This window comes from Chiloscyllium plagiosum, chromosome 12 (assembly GCF_004010195.1).
Source record: "Chiloscyllium plagiosum isolate BGI_BamShark_2017 chromosome 12, ASM401019v2, whole genome shotgun sequence".
NCBI classification, from domain to species: domain Eukaryota; kingdom Metazoa; phylum Chordata; class Chondrichthyes; order Orectolobiformes; family Hemiscylliidae; genus Chiloscyllium; species Chiloscyllium plagiosum.
This window is the reverse complement of record NC_057721.1, coordinates 3,607,872-3,621,989: the sequence shown is the minus strand read 5'-3', so window position 1 is coordinate 3,621,989 and position 14,118 is coordinate 3,607,872. Positions and strand designations below refer to the sequence as shown.

The 14,118-nt window shown below is 43.5% G+C and overlaps 1 protein-coding gene across 2 annotated transcripts in view; it reads right to left on the bottom strand.

The window, feature by feature from the left end:
• Nucleotides 1-256: 256 nt before the first annotated feature.
• vegfd (vascular endothelial growth factor D) overlaps nt 257-14,118 on the bottom strand; it is a 33,853-nt gene continuing 19,991 nt past the window's right edge. The window contains exons 4-7 of one of the 2 annotated variants that reach the window (XM_043700300.1): nt 11,278-11,420; nt 6,878-6,969; nt 6,646-6,787; nt 257-600 (exon numbers count right to left, since the gene is read on the bottom strand). In XM_043700300.1, coding sequence (XP_043556235.1) covers nt 498-600; nt 6,646-6,787; nt 6,878-6,969; nt 11,278-11,420 — 480 coding nt within the window. In that variant the 3' untranslated portion in view covers nt 257-497. The remainder of the gene's footprint in view (nt 601-6,645; nt 6,788-6,877; nt 6,970-11,277; nt 11,421-14,118) is intronic. The other variant, XM_043700299.1, reaches the window with a different exon arrangement.

Sequence of the window (14,118 nt, the reverse complement as noted above, 5' to 3'; positions counted from 1 at the left end):
AGAAGTAACGTTGAGCGTTAAGACATTGCTATATATTGTGCGTTTTGACCAGTAATTCAACAAGTCAATTTGCACAAATGTCAATTATATGTATGATTTGGAGGTGCTGGTGTTGGACTGGGGTGTACAAAGTTAAAAATCACACAACCCCAGGTAATAGTCTAACAGGTTTATTTGGAAGCACTAGCTTTCGGAGCACTGCTCCTTCGTCAGGTGACAACAACTTGATGAAGGAGCAGTGCTCTGAAAGCTAGTGCTTCCAAATAAACCTGCTGGACTATATCTGGTGTTGAGAGATTTTTAACTAATCATATGTACATAGTATGCTTCTCATATTCTAGAAATTATGGACATAAGACATCCATTACTGCTAAGTGGTTTAATATTTTACTTCATTATACTGTATAAATTAGAACAAAGCCAGAAATGTAGAACTAACACTTTATTATTAAAGTCAAAATCCATGATTTTCAGTCACCTTCCGTCAGTGTATTATATCAATGTTTATTCTTCCACACACATTGGCAATGCTTATCATTGAAGACCTTCCCCGCAGTACAGGATCTACTGTGGTAAATACAGGCAGGTCTATCCACACAACTGTAACAGGAATAAAGAGTAGCTTAAAAATGCTGTCAATCAATTGGCAATTTAAAAATTAATTAGTGCCGAAGGAGATAAAACCTCTTCCTAATAACCTTATGAAGATGGGCACAATAACATTTATTGTAGTTCATTCATCAACATCCTAATGCACTTGGCAAGAACCTAATGAAACAAAATGTAGCATCAAACCACATAAAGAGATATTAGGGCTGATGATTAATGGCTTAATCAAGGATATGGGTTTTGAAGAGAGTTTAAAAGGGAAGTAGAGGGGTAGGAACATTGAGATGTAAGGAGGGAATCACTAAGCTTGGGGTATTGAAACCAGTGGTGCAGCAATTGAAATCAGACGTGCAAAAGGCCAATATCAGAAATCTCAGATTCCTGAGAAGGGCGTTTGCCCAAAATGTTGATTCTCCTGCCTCTCGGATGCTGCCTAACCTGCTGTGCTTCTGATCTCCAGCATCTGCAGTCTTCATTTTCTCCTAGAAATCTCAGAGGGTTGTGTGTTGGATAAGAAAATACAAGGGCACAGAAAAATTTGAAAATAGGGTTGAGAATTGTAAAATTAAGTTGTTGCTTGACAAGGAACCAATCTAGAACAGAAAATAAAAACAAAGTGGTGGAGAAATTCAGCAAGTCGGCAGCATCTTTGGAGCAAGAAACAGTTAACATTTTGAGTCCATTGATGACTCTTCGGAACACTCAGCAAGGTAAATTGACAAGAATGAGGAACGACAGTCCCCTAGGATGTAGATTAGCAAACATGCAGGTTGAATGGCATTTGGTACGAGTTTGAACATGGGCATCGGCAGTTTGGGTGATCTCAAGTTTACAGAAGGTACAACATGGCAGATTAGGCAGGACTGTGAATATTCAAAACTAGAGATAACAAACGCATGGAGAAAGGTTTTAATAGTAGATGATTTGAGGCAGGAGCAGACATAAACAATGATGCAGAGGTGGAATTAGGTTTAGGCCAGAGAAAGGAGGTTGTGGAGACCAAAGACAATAAAATTTTTTCAGACTTCCCAACATTTAGATTACTTACAGTGTGGAAACAGGCCCTTCGGCCCAACAAGTCCACACTGAACCAAACCCATTCCCCTACACCTAGCACCATGGGCAATTTAGCATGGTCAGTTCACCTAACCTGCACATTTTTGGACTGTGGGAGGAAACCCATGCAGAATGTCCAAACTCCACACAGTCAGTCGCCTGAGGTGGGAATTGAACCCGGGTGTCTGGCACTGTGAGGCAGCAGTGCTAACCGCTGTGCTACCGTGGAAGACATTTCTGCTCATCCAGTAATGAATATGTAATCTGACAAAGACTTGGAGGGTTGAGGGAGATGGTGATGATGTTGAGCTGGGTGTTGTCAGTGTGTGTGTCTGGATTAAATTAACTGAGGAACAGAATAAGAATGAAGAATAGAAAGGAGCTAAAGACAGATGCTTGTGGGACACCTCTAAAACAGTGCAAGGAAAGAAGACATTTGAGATGGATTTCTGGCTATCGTGAGATGGATAATAGGAAGCAAGTAAGACCAATGCCAACCAGGTAGACAACAGTGGAGAGGGATTGGAGGAGGAAGTTGTGGTCACTGTGTCAAAGTTTGCAGATAGGTCAAGAAGGGAAAAGCCAAGCAGGATGCCATTTGTGACAATGATAAGAGTTACACTGGCATTATGACAGGGATCTGAAGGTAAGAATTCAAACATGAAGTTCTGGCAATGATAGGCATGGATTTGGGGGTGGGGGGGGGGGTGACAAACAACACATTTGGACACAGGGATTTTGGAGAGAAAAAGAAGTTTGGAGATGGATACAATATCCAGGGCTTTTTTTTTAGAAGAGAGGTAACAACTGAAGATTTGAAGCGGAAGGAGTTGCTATCAGCTGAAGTATTCACAATTCTGGCTGACCTAGTCACCAGGAAGGGACATGGGATGATCAGCAGTTTTGTGGAATTGAGGTCAAGGGAGCAGAAGATGTCTCATAGATATGATGAATACAGACAGAGCTTGAGAGGAGGCAGGAGAGAAACTGGAATTTCTGATGAGCTCAGACGGAGGATGGGAAAACACCAAAGCAAGTTTAATCCCATTTGAATAGAGGAATGATAACAGATAACCACCAGCTCCTTGCACTTATTGTTACAGGAAAGGAGGAGGGGAGAGGCACAGTGACTCAGTGGGATGCGTTTGAGCAAATCAATGCAGAAATGTGGAAAATGAAGGACCGCAGGTTAGTCAGTTGTAAGTAATTTGCGACATGATTCTTTTTATCCCCAAGGGAGGACACAGAAAGGGGTGGGGTTGCAGGAGGATAAAAGGAAGTGATCAGAGATAGCCTTAACTGTTAGTACACACAATAGGGGTAGTGAGGCCAGTTTCTGCTTCCTTTGTCCTTCCAAATGGTGGTGCACCTGTTTAGAAGATGCTGTCAAAGGAAACTTGGTGAGATGCCCTTGTGCATCTTGTAGATGGGTATACATAGCTGACTCTGCATTGTTGGTGGAGGGCAGCTTGTATGGATGGAGTGACTTAGGCAAGATAGTGAACTCCAAGGAGAAAGAAGCTAATCAATTGAAAAGCAGGTCAAAATCCCCAACTGATGGTCACTCAATGCAGACATTAAGGGAGGGAATGAGTGAGCATATTTATTTTTATGAATATTTCTGTGCTACTCAGCAGCTGTTAGAGGATAAGGCTTTTAAATGAAAGTACTCTTTAAAAGAAAATAACATTACATAAAATCTTACATGAAATGTGTGAGTTGGAATTTCAAAGACTTTGTATTTTACTTGAAAAATAAGATTAACTGTAGAGGATGGGCTTGCATACTATTAAACTGGAGAGGGTTCAGAAAGGATCTACCAGGATATTGCCAGGAATGGAGGTTTGAAATGTAAAACTAAACTGGAAAGGCTAGGTCTTTTTACACTGAAATGACTTCATTGAGGTTTATAAAACCAAGTGGGGCATAGATAAGGTGAATGACAAAGGTCATTTCCCTAGGATGGGGGAGTTCAAAAGTAGGGGGCATATGTTTAAGGTGAGAGGAGAAAGATTTTAAGAGGACACGAGGGCCACTTTTTTACACAGCGAGTGGTTCGTGTGTGGAATGAACTGCCAGAGAAAGTGGTGGTTGTAGGTATCGTTACAATGTTCATTCAGATATGTTCATGAACAGGGAAAGTTAGGAGGGATATGGGCCAAATGCAGGCAGGCGGGACTAGTTTAGTTTGGGAACATGGTCAGCATGGATGAATTGTCTGTTTCTATGCTGTTTGACTATGATTCTATTTATAAATGTTGAAGCACTGGCAATGCCCTCTGGCTTTATGTTAAACAGCAGCTTTGCATTTCCCAACACTGAGCTGGCCCTACAACAGCCCCATGTGATGGCTCTTACCTGCTGACAACTGCAGCCAGTAGCTGTTCAGTCAGAAGTTGTCAAACTGCAGTGTGAATCCCACAGACATTAACAAACCCTGAACCTCCAAGGGAGTTGACCTCCTGATTCTACACAAAGTTGTACCATGGGCCAATGCTAAAACTTACTGCCCAAAGTGCCACATATTTAAAGAACTACTGCACTGTTTTGATTATCTTAATGGTATGAAGGTACCGATGTTGGACTGGGGTGGACAAAGTTAAAAATCACACTGCACCAGGTTTATTTGGAAGCACTAGCTTTCGGAGTGCTGATGACAGAGCAGTGCTTCGAAAGCTAGTGCTTCCAAATAAACCTTGGGTCGAAGGGCCTGTTTCCACACTGTACGGATTCTATTCTAAAAACTTGTCGGACTATGACCTGGTGTTGTGTGATTTTTAACTTTAATGATCTAAGGAATCAGTCCTGTCATCATTTCCAAGCATTGAACTTCAATTAGATTGATTAAAATACTGCAGTGACTTGCTCTTGCCTTTTCAATTGGGCGGCACGGTGGCACAGTGGTTAGCACTGCTGCCTCACAGCGCCAGAGACCCGGGTTCAATTCCCGCCTCAGGCGACCAACTGTGTGGAGTTTGCACATTCTCCCCGTGTCTGCGTGGGTTTCCTCCAGGTGCTCCGGTTTCCTCCCACACTCCAAAAATGTGCAGGTCAGGTGAATTGGCCACGCTAAATTGCCTGTAGTGTTAGATGCAGGGGTAAATGTAGGGGAATGGGTTTGGGTGGGTGCGCTTCGGCGGGTCGGTGTGGACTTGTTGGGCCGAAGGGCCTGTTTCCACACTGTAAGTAATCTAATCTAATCAATTGCTGGCTAACCTGGACACCAGGAGAGGACTTGGGGTAGTCAGCATTTTAGTGGAATTGGGGTCAAGGGAACGGAAGGTGTCTCGTTGTAGATAAGCTCAGACAGAGGAGGCAGGGGAGAAACTGGAGCACGAGTTCAGGAATAGAATGGGAAAACATTCACTTTTACTGCCAGCCAATTGTGAAGGTTTATAGGCTGGTAACCAACCCATTGGGCCACGTTAGATAGGTACCTTCCATAACCATCAGGGACTCGAACTAGAAGCTGGTGATCCAGAAAATAGGATGCTACCCATTTCTTTTCTAATATGTGGACAAGCCAAACTGTCATTGCCTTTCTCAATTCGGATCTGGATTATCATAGAAATCATAGAATCCCTAAAGTGTGGAAACAGGCCATTAGGCCCAACAAGTCCACACTGACCCTCCAAAGAGTAACCCACCCCAATGCATTCCCCAACCCTATTACTCTACATTTACCACTGACTAATGTACCTGACCAACACACCTCTGAAACACTGAGCAGTTTAGCATGGTCAATTCACCTAACCACATCTTTGGACTGTGGGAGGAAATCGGAGCACCTGGAGGAAACCTACAGACACGGGGAGAATGTGCAAACTCCACACAGACAGTTGCCCGAGGCTGGAATCGAACCTGGGCCCCTGGTGCTGTGATATTTTGCTGGACATGGCTGACCTCTGCACGTTTGGTACAATTACGGTTATACTCAGAACCCCATTCCTGATTGCTGTCGGGGAAGATTGGTGTGGTGGCTTCTGAGGTTTGAACAAGGTTTTCTAACAATCTCTGTGCAATACAAAGACAGGAAAACAAGTGAAAAGAGAAGTGCAATTGTACAGCTTGAAGTAGAAATGTTACAGATAAGGATGTACCCCCACTCACTCGGCCAATGACAACTCTTTGCCAAATTCAAAAATGTTTTGGAAAGTTCTGAATGTTTTTATTGAAATGCAATCTCATTCCAATTCTATAGTATCGCTGTCACTGGATGACATTGGCTGCAGGTTGCTCATCACTTTTGTGTGAGATTCCTGGTTTGTCTGAAAAGAAATTTAGCCAATGTCTTTTAACCAAAGCTTGCAGGAGAGTGATAACAAAGGCTGAGGTTGTGTCACAAGAAGAATACACTTGGTCAGAAAGTTACAGGTATAATTTTCATTTAGGGTCTAGGGGAACCATAGCCTCCCATAGCCTTTGGAACTCCAAGCTATATGCAACCCAGCTCAATGAGCTAAATCAGAGAATAGGCTCATAGACACAGACACAGACCCTTTGATCCAACTCGACTGCACTGACCACACATCCCAATCTGACCTAGTCCCATTTGCCAGCATTTGGCCCTTATCCCTCTAAATTCTTCCTATCCGTATAGCCATCCAAATGCCTTTTAAGTGTGTCTTTGTACCCACCTCCATCATTTCCTCTGGCAGCCCATTCCATACATGCACCACTACATGAAAAAGTTACCTCTCACGTCCTTTTTAAACCTTTGCCCCCTCACTTTCACTTATGCCCTCAAGTTTTGGCTCCCCCACCCTCGGAAAAAGGCCTTGGCTCGTCACTCTATGCTGCTCAGCCTCCAGTCCTCGAATTAAAAAGGACCCAGCCTATTCAGCCTCTCCCTTTAGCTTGAATCCTCCAATCCCAGCAACATGCTTGTAAATCTTTTCAAATGGCCTTTGCCAATATAGAGACCATTTGCTTCTCTTACTGATTCACTTGATAGCTCTCATGTCAACTCAGTGATCCTACCTGCAGGAATCTGGATCAAACGCTTTCTGTTTCTGCGAGCATGTTTCATGACTTTCCATGTTCCTACATACGCACTCACACAGTTCCTCGTTGAACTCCATATAAGGCCCACAGATGGCCAGCTCTGCAATGGGAGAGAGTTCTGGACAGAAAAGAGACACATTTGAAAGTTGCAACGCAGACCGATTTGATTGGAAAAGTACAAAATATTTGAAATAGCGAGTTTTGTCACCATCTTCTCTCTGAACGGGGGAAGTCACACAGTGGCATTTCTCTTTATCCCATACCAGGCCCCTGGAGCAGTGATTCTCATCATACAGACAACTGGAAGTAACAGGAACAGACTGTTAGTCCTTGTCCCTGTCATTGAATTATAATCTCTATCACAATTAAATTAAAACAAGCAGTGTCCTATTCACTGCATTGTCCCCTTACAAAAAAAGGAACATTCACACTAACCTCAGCAAACTTAAAAGTAGCTTTCGATGCATGAACAATAATTCAAAAAGGATTCTCTTTGTTCAATCCCTCTGAATTGCTGCACACGTTGGCAATTTTTCCCAGCTGGTTCACAACCTTGCTGTCTATGCTACTGCTACTTTGCATTCCAGGACAACAGGGAGCGTTTAATTCCTCACTAATATGGCATGTTCAAAATGGTTGTAGCTTCTTTACAATGCCAGTCACCTATTTCCTGACTGTAGTCACTATTACTTTGTAGGCAAAAATGGGAGCTCAGTTATATTCCAGGTACAGAAGTGTTTTGATTAAATAATAAATCTGTCATTTACTAGTATGGATGTTGACTTTTGCTGTTGAAAAACACATTTTGTTAAAGCTTTTTCTCTTGCACTCATTTGGATAATTCACAAGAATTACCAACCTAAAAAGGAACAATATTTTTTCATGCGGAATGAGAAGGAGATGCTGATTGGTTGACAAGTGGATTCTGATTGATAAAGGCATTGCCATAGGATTAGATTGATGACTGACAGTTAACTGCTAAAGTTTGTTTACATGTTAAACCAGCAAAGTTGACTGTGATTGGTCAAAGCATTGTCCTAAGAGGTGAGTATCAGCTATTTTGTTGAGTTTAAAGAGGCGCAGTGTATGTACATGTTCTTCCTGTCTTTCACTCTGGTGTTTTGGATGTTGGGTCAAGAGGTACAATTTTCCAAATGCAAGGTCTGTTATCACCCATGGAGCACAGGATTGGAACACCATGTTGTGGTTGTACACGACATTGGTGAGGCCACTTTTAGATTACTGTCTGGTTGCCCTGCTATAGGAAGGATGCTGTTAAACGAGAAAGGGTACAGAAAAAAATTACAAGGACTGGAAGGTTTGAGTTATAATTTGAGGCTGGATAGACTGGGAGTTTTTTTCTCTGCAGGATAGGAGGCTAAGGGTTTATAAAATCATGAGAGGCATGGATAAGGGAAATAGCCAAGGTCTTCTCCAGGGTAGGAAAGTCCAAAGCTAGAGTGCATTGGTGTAAGGTGAGGGGGGAAGGATTTCAAAGGGATATGCGGTGCACTTACGGAATGAGCTGCCAGAGAAATGGTAGTTGCAGGTGCTGTTACAACTTTTAAAAGACGTTTGAACAGATATCTGGATAGGAAAGATTTAGGAAGATATGGGACCAATTTAGTTGAGGATACCTGGTTGGCATGGACAAGTTGGATGAAAGGGCCTGTGTCTTTGCTGTATGACTATAACTTGAGATAGGAGTTCCACCTCTCACTTGGGAGGATATCAGCTATATGAGCTGTCGGCCAATCTGAATGACCAGTTGAGAATAGCTAGCATCTATGTCATCTCAGTGGCATTGATGGCATAAGTGGCCAAGTTAGGAACTGCAAGCAGTTCCCAGATCAAGGATCAAGGATTAAATGAAAGGAGGAGACTCTTGCAATGGGATCAGGTAGGGAAGTGAGGGCTTTGGGCATGTAAAGAGAAGGGTAATACCTTGATGGGGTGCCCAGTAGACAGGGAGCACTATCTTGTGTGGGGGCTGGGAACGCTCAGTATGTAAAAAGGGCCTCAACCTTCATGGACAAAGGGTGACCTGCTCATGACCTCCTTCCACCAGCCTCGGGATTGGCCAAAAGGATTCATTCATCCAATGTATGATTGGACAAAAGTGAGGACAGTGAGAAGGCCACTGGGAAATTCTTCAGACCCCCTATGGTTAATGGAGGCACAATGACATTCTCTCCAGTGGGGAGTATGGTCCAATAACACAGCTAAAAAATCTCTCCCCACCTTCAAAGTGCAGAACCATCTTTTTGCATCCTCTATTTGGAAAGCCTGTGTCTTATCTGGAAGGCAACACCTCTGATAGCGCAGTACCCCTTCACAGCTGAAATAGCAGCTTGAGACTGGCTACACCAATGTGTGGCTCAAAAGCCAAGCCACCTAAACTTAAAGGTGGGAATCTCTGAGTGTCACTGTGTACTGAGGTTCTACCTGTCCCCGGTGTAACAAAGAGTGGGCCTGGCCTTGTTGCCGTGGAACACTCCAAGTACTTGGGCCATTCTGTATCGCCTGTCCTTTGTGGAGAAATTTGCAAAGAAAATCACCTTTGACCACAAGTCCATCAAGAAGTGGTCAGCATGTAGTGTCCTCGAGACCCTGCAGGAAAAGGAGGTGGTGGATCCTGTCGCATGATTCCCTGAGCAAACTGTCAAAGTCATTCGACAGAATGCCTCATCACTGGAACTTTCCAACAAGCACCGAGACATCGCTTGGCTAGTGTTGAGAAGGGCACTGCCTGTCAGATCTTTCATGCATGCCTAGTCTCTGTGCGCCACCGCATGCTGTCCTCAAAGCAGCTGCAGGGGTCTAGAAACTGTCACACATCTCCTGCTGGAATGTGCCTTTGCGAAGGAGGTCTGGAGAAAGAGGCAGTGGTTTTTGTTGAGGTTTGTCCTGAGCAGGTCAATGAAGCAGGATTTTGTGCTCTATGGTCTGTTCCCTGGGGTGTACACTGAGACAAACATTGACTGCGTGTGGAGGCCCATTAACCGGTGAAAGATGCTCCTTGGTCTGCCTGAAACTTGTTGGTCTTCCAGAGCAAGGAGTTGACCTTGACCAAGTGTTGCAGGCTGGCACATTCCAAGATCCAGGACTGTGTGCTGAAGGATACACTAAAGCCAAGACGCAGTGAGGAATGACCACTGTCTAAACTGTTTCTTGCAAAAGTAAAATGAGTTCAGTTGTCAGGCCCTCTTGGTGCCTCAAATTTAACTAAATAGTGTCCTGAATGAGTCAGAAATGCTGCTGCAGGGAATGTCAAATCACAATGTTTGTTTGTTTGTTTCTTATGTGCAAAGACTGTACAAAACTGCTTTGGTACCTGTGTATGTACTTAAAGATTTTTTATGAATGCTATGAATAAATTATATTTTTACAATAATTAACAAAGTACTGAATGTCTTAAACTACCACCTTTGCGGACTCTGTGATGACACCGTCCTGGAATGTTAATTCTGTCTTTCTCTCCAGAGATGCTGGCCTGACCCACTCAGCATTTACAGCATTCCCTGTAACAGTTTTGAAAGTTTACACTTTCGGTCACACCGTCATCAAGTGAGATTTACATAAGTGAAGCTACATGTTGGTAATAACCTGGTGTATTGTCCTCTTAGTGACTTGGTCATGCTCCACATATTGCTGATTCTGACCATGGAAACTGTGTACAAAAGCTGTGAGCTACTCTTCATTTTGCTTGTTCCCCTCGAAATTTATCGGGTTAGCCTCCAATCTGAGCTCAGCACCTCCCCTGAAAAGCCTAGCTCAGACTGGGATTTTGCCATTGTCTGGGTCTACATGGGGAACCTGCATTCTATCATTTTCAAAACACGTTCATAGAGTCAGACAGCAAGGAAACAGACCCCTGGGTCCAACCAGTCCATGCTGACCATAATCCCAGACTAAACTTTCCTATCTGCCTGTGCTTGTTCTACATCCCTCCAAACATTTTTTTTTCATTCATGTACTTATCTAAATGTCATTTAAATATTGTAACTGCACCTGCAACTACCATTCCTGTGGAAGCTCATTCCACACATGAACAATGCTCTCTTTAAAGATTTGCCCCTCATGCCTTTTGTAAATCTTTCTCCTCTCACATTAAAAATATGCTCCCCAGTTTTGAACTCTCCCACTCTCAGGGAAAGGCACATGCCATTCACCTTATCGTTGCCCCTCATGATTTTGTAAACCTCTATAAGGTCACCCCTCGAACTCTTATGCTCTAGTGAAAAATGTCACAGCCTATCCAACCTTTCCTTATAACTCAAACCCTCCATTCCTGGCAACATATTGATAAATCTCTTCTGAAACCTTTAATAATATCGTTCCTATAACAAGTTGACCAGAACTGCACACAGTGCTCCAGAAGAGGCCTCAGCAATGTCCTGTAAACCTCAACATGACATCCCAACTCCTATACTCAAAACTCTGAGCAATGATGGCAAACGTGCTAAATGCCTTCTTAACCACCCTTTCTGACGCATATTTTGTTTATTTTCAAATAAAGTAAAAAATATAACATCAGAATGGTATTTGGTTTCATTGCACATTGGTGATTTAATCAGAGGTGTCACTGTGAGAGGGATTTTCATTTACCTGTAGTCTTCATGTGTGAGGATTGATCTTCGAATAATGGAGTAAGCATGTTGACTGGAGATGCATTTGCAAGATGTGTGGTTTGCAATCCTGACAGTCAAGAGCTCCGGTATATTGGTCAGAGGAATGGCAATCTCAAAGAGCTAGAAATACCAGCAAAATGTTAGTGATAAAGTTTCAATACACATTCCTCACTGTAATAGAATAACCTGAAGTGGGTAAGACTCTGCCTCGAGGTACCTCCCATCCTGTATCACATGGAAATTGGTTATGTGATATTTGCAACAACATTCTCTTTTAGCTATTTTAACAAAAGGTTTGCCTTCTAAGAGAGATGAATGCAGTAGGGATGCGATAATGAGATGGTGATGGATATTATCCCAATATAACTTAGCCTAGTGGTAGTGTCCCTACTCTGGGAGGCACAGGTTCAAGTTCCACCCACTCCAGTGTGATAACAATTCTGAGCAGGTTGATTAAAATTAGCAGTTTTGTGCAGGAGACTATGTTGAAGGGATGGAAAAGTCTGTCCAAGTGTGAGAGGGACCCATGGAGAACAGGATTATCTAAACTATTGTCAATAAAGCAGTTTGCAGCAATCCTGAGAGTCATGCAGGAGCCAGTCACAGGAGTTTGCTATCACCATTCTCTTTAACTGCAGTAATCTGCAGGAGCTAATTAATACAGTGTAACAGAGAGAAACATAACACTGAATCCATCACAGAGGAGGCTGGAGAAAGTCAGCAGGTCTGGCAGCACCTGTGCAGAGAGAAATAGTGTATATGTTTCAAGTCCAGTATGCCTCTTCTTCAGAGCTGGAGAGATGTTGGAAAAACAGTTTTTTAAATCTACTGTTGAAAGAAGCAGAGGAGGGGCTAAAGGAATAGATGATATAGAGACCCAGTGAAAAACAGAAAATAACTCACTCGGTGTAGCTAGAAGAGGGTCTTGCATTGATCAAGATGTATGCATGTTGGCAGCTAAGGATAAGTTACTCTGAATCGATTGTTACAGAGACTATGAAGAGGACCTGGATATTTAATCTTTATCCCTTAAGATCCAAAGCTCTTCTGGTCACAAGTCGATATGATATCACTATAACAGATGCTACTTCAGTATCTCCTCAGTATTAGGCCTTGCTAATCCTTACAGTAGAAACCATTGTAGGCCAATGAGGAGACGAGGGTAGCCATCTCACCAATGAGCAGAATAGAATCTTCAGCCATAAGGCCCTCAGCAACATAAAGCTGTGAGCATATGTTAATGACATATTAATACAGGACAATATTTATTCTAGATGATAGGGATCTTACCTACCAGGGCCTTTCAGAAGGCCAGCCACATGAACTATCAATCAGACAGTTAACTGGGCCATAGCAGGCCTTGCCCAAAACCCAGCCAGGGCCTTTCAGAAGGCCAGCCACATGAACTATCAATCAGACAGTTAACTGGGCCAGAGCAGGCCTTGCCCAAAACCCAGAGCCTTGGCTACAGGTCCTGCCTGCCACGGGTTGCTGGTCAGTCAGAATCTGGTACCACCACCGAGAAGTAAGGTGTACATCTAAGACTCTGGACCGCCAAGGGACTCAGGCCTTAGGTGGGGTGGAGGTTGTGAGGGAGGCTGGGGTCAGCAGCAAGAGGTAAGCAAGGGTTGACTCTCAGCACACACGCGACCCGCATTTTCCTGATGCTTAGCTCCCTCAGTCGGGCACTGAGTGCTTTTGAACAAGCAAGCTCCTGCCCAACAGGGTTTGCTTCTTGAGCTTCTCACCTGGTCAGCCTGGCACCTATTGCCACCAAACCAGGCAAAGGTGGGGTAGTATTAAACCCACCAACAGTCGTTATTATGATGGATTGTTTGATCACAAACTAAAAGTTACCATCCACGGTTTTAACAGCAGATGAGCAAGTTGATACATCCGTCTCTTGTTCTGCTGGTCAGCCCATTTTACATTCTGTAAGAATGTGTGGTAGGGTGAAAGTGCACATTGATGGAACTGACAGTGCAGGCTTTCTGAGTCGCCTGTATTTTCCCTTCCAAATGGAGTCTGCAGCCTTTACTGGGTTTCTGCTAGCAAAACAGGACAGAAGTACAGATTCTGGCTCCCTGCTTTACTCTCCAACAGAGTCCCAACATTAAGCACAATGGATTTGATTCTGGACCTCGGATTCAGGAACATTGAAGACGGGTCAATCAGCCCCTTAGGTGGAGTCCCATCATTCAATTAGATTATGATTGATCTACCTCAACTTCCAACACTATCCTCATCAACCTGATGTCTTTAATCTCTAGATATCTATTGAACTCTGCTTTGAACATATTCAGAGAGTAAGTATCCACAGCTCTCTGGGTAGAGAATTCCAAAGATTCACCACCCTCCAACTGAAGACATTCCTCCTCATCTCACTTCTTCATGGTTGATCTCATATTTGAGGCTTTGTCCTTTGGTTCTACACCCCCAGATTCAGGGGAGTATCAATCCAGCCTTGCCCTATAATAATGTTGTATGCTACAGTGTGAACACCTCTCACTTTAATGGAGAATACAGGCCTGGTTAAGGTCAGTATCTACATTCCAATAGACACAATAGAGAGGCCCACCCTGAATGAAGTGAGCTAGAATGCGGTGACATAGAACATAGAACATAGAAGAATACAGCGCAGTACAGGCCCTTTGGCCCTCGATGTTGCGCCGATCCAAGCCCACCTAACCTATACTAACCCACTATCCTCCATATACCTATCCAATGCCCGCTTAAATGCCCATAAAGAGGGAGAGTCCACCACTGCTACTGGCAGGGCATTCCATGAACTTACGACTCGCTGAGTGAAGAACCTAAC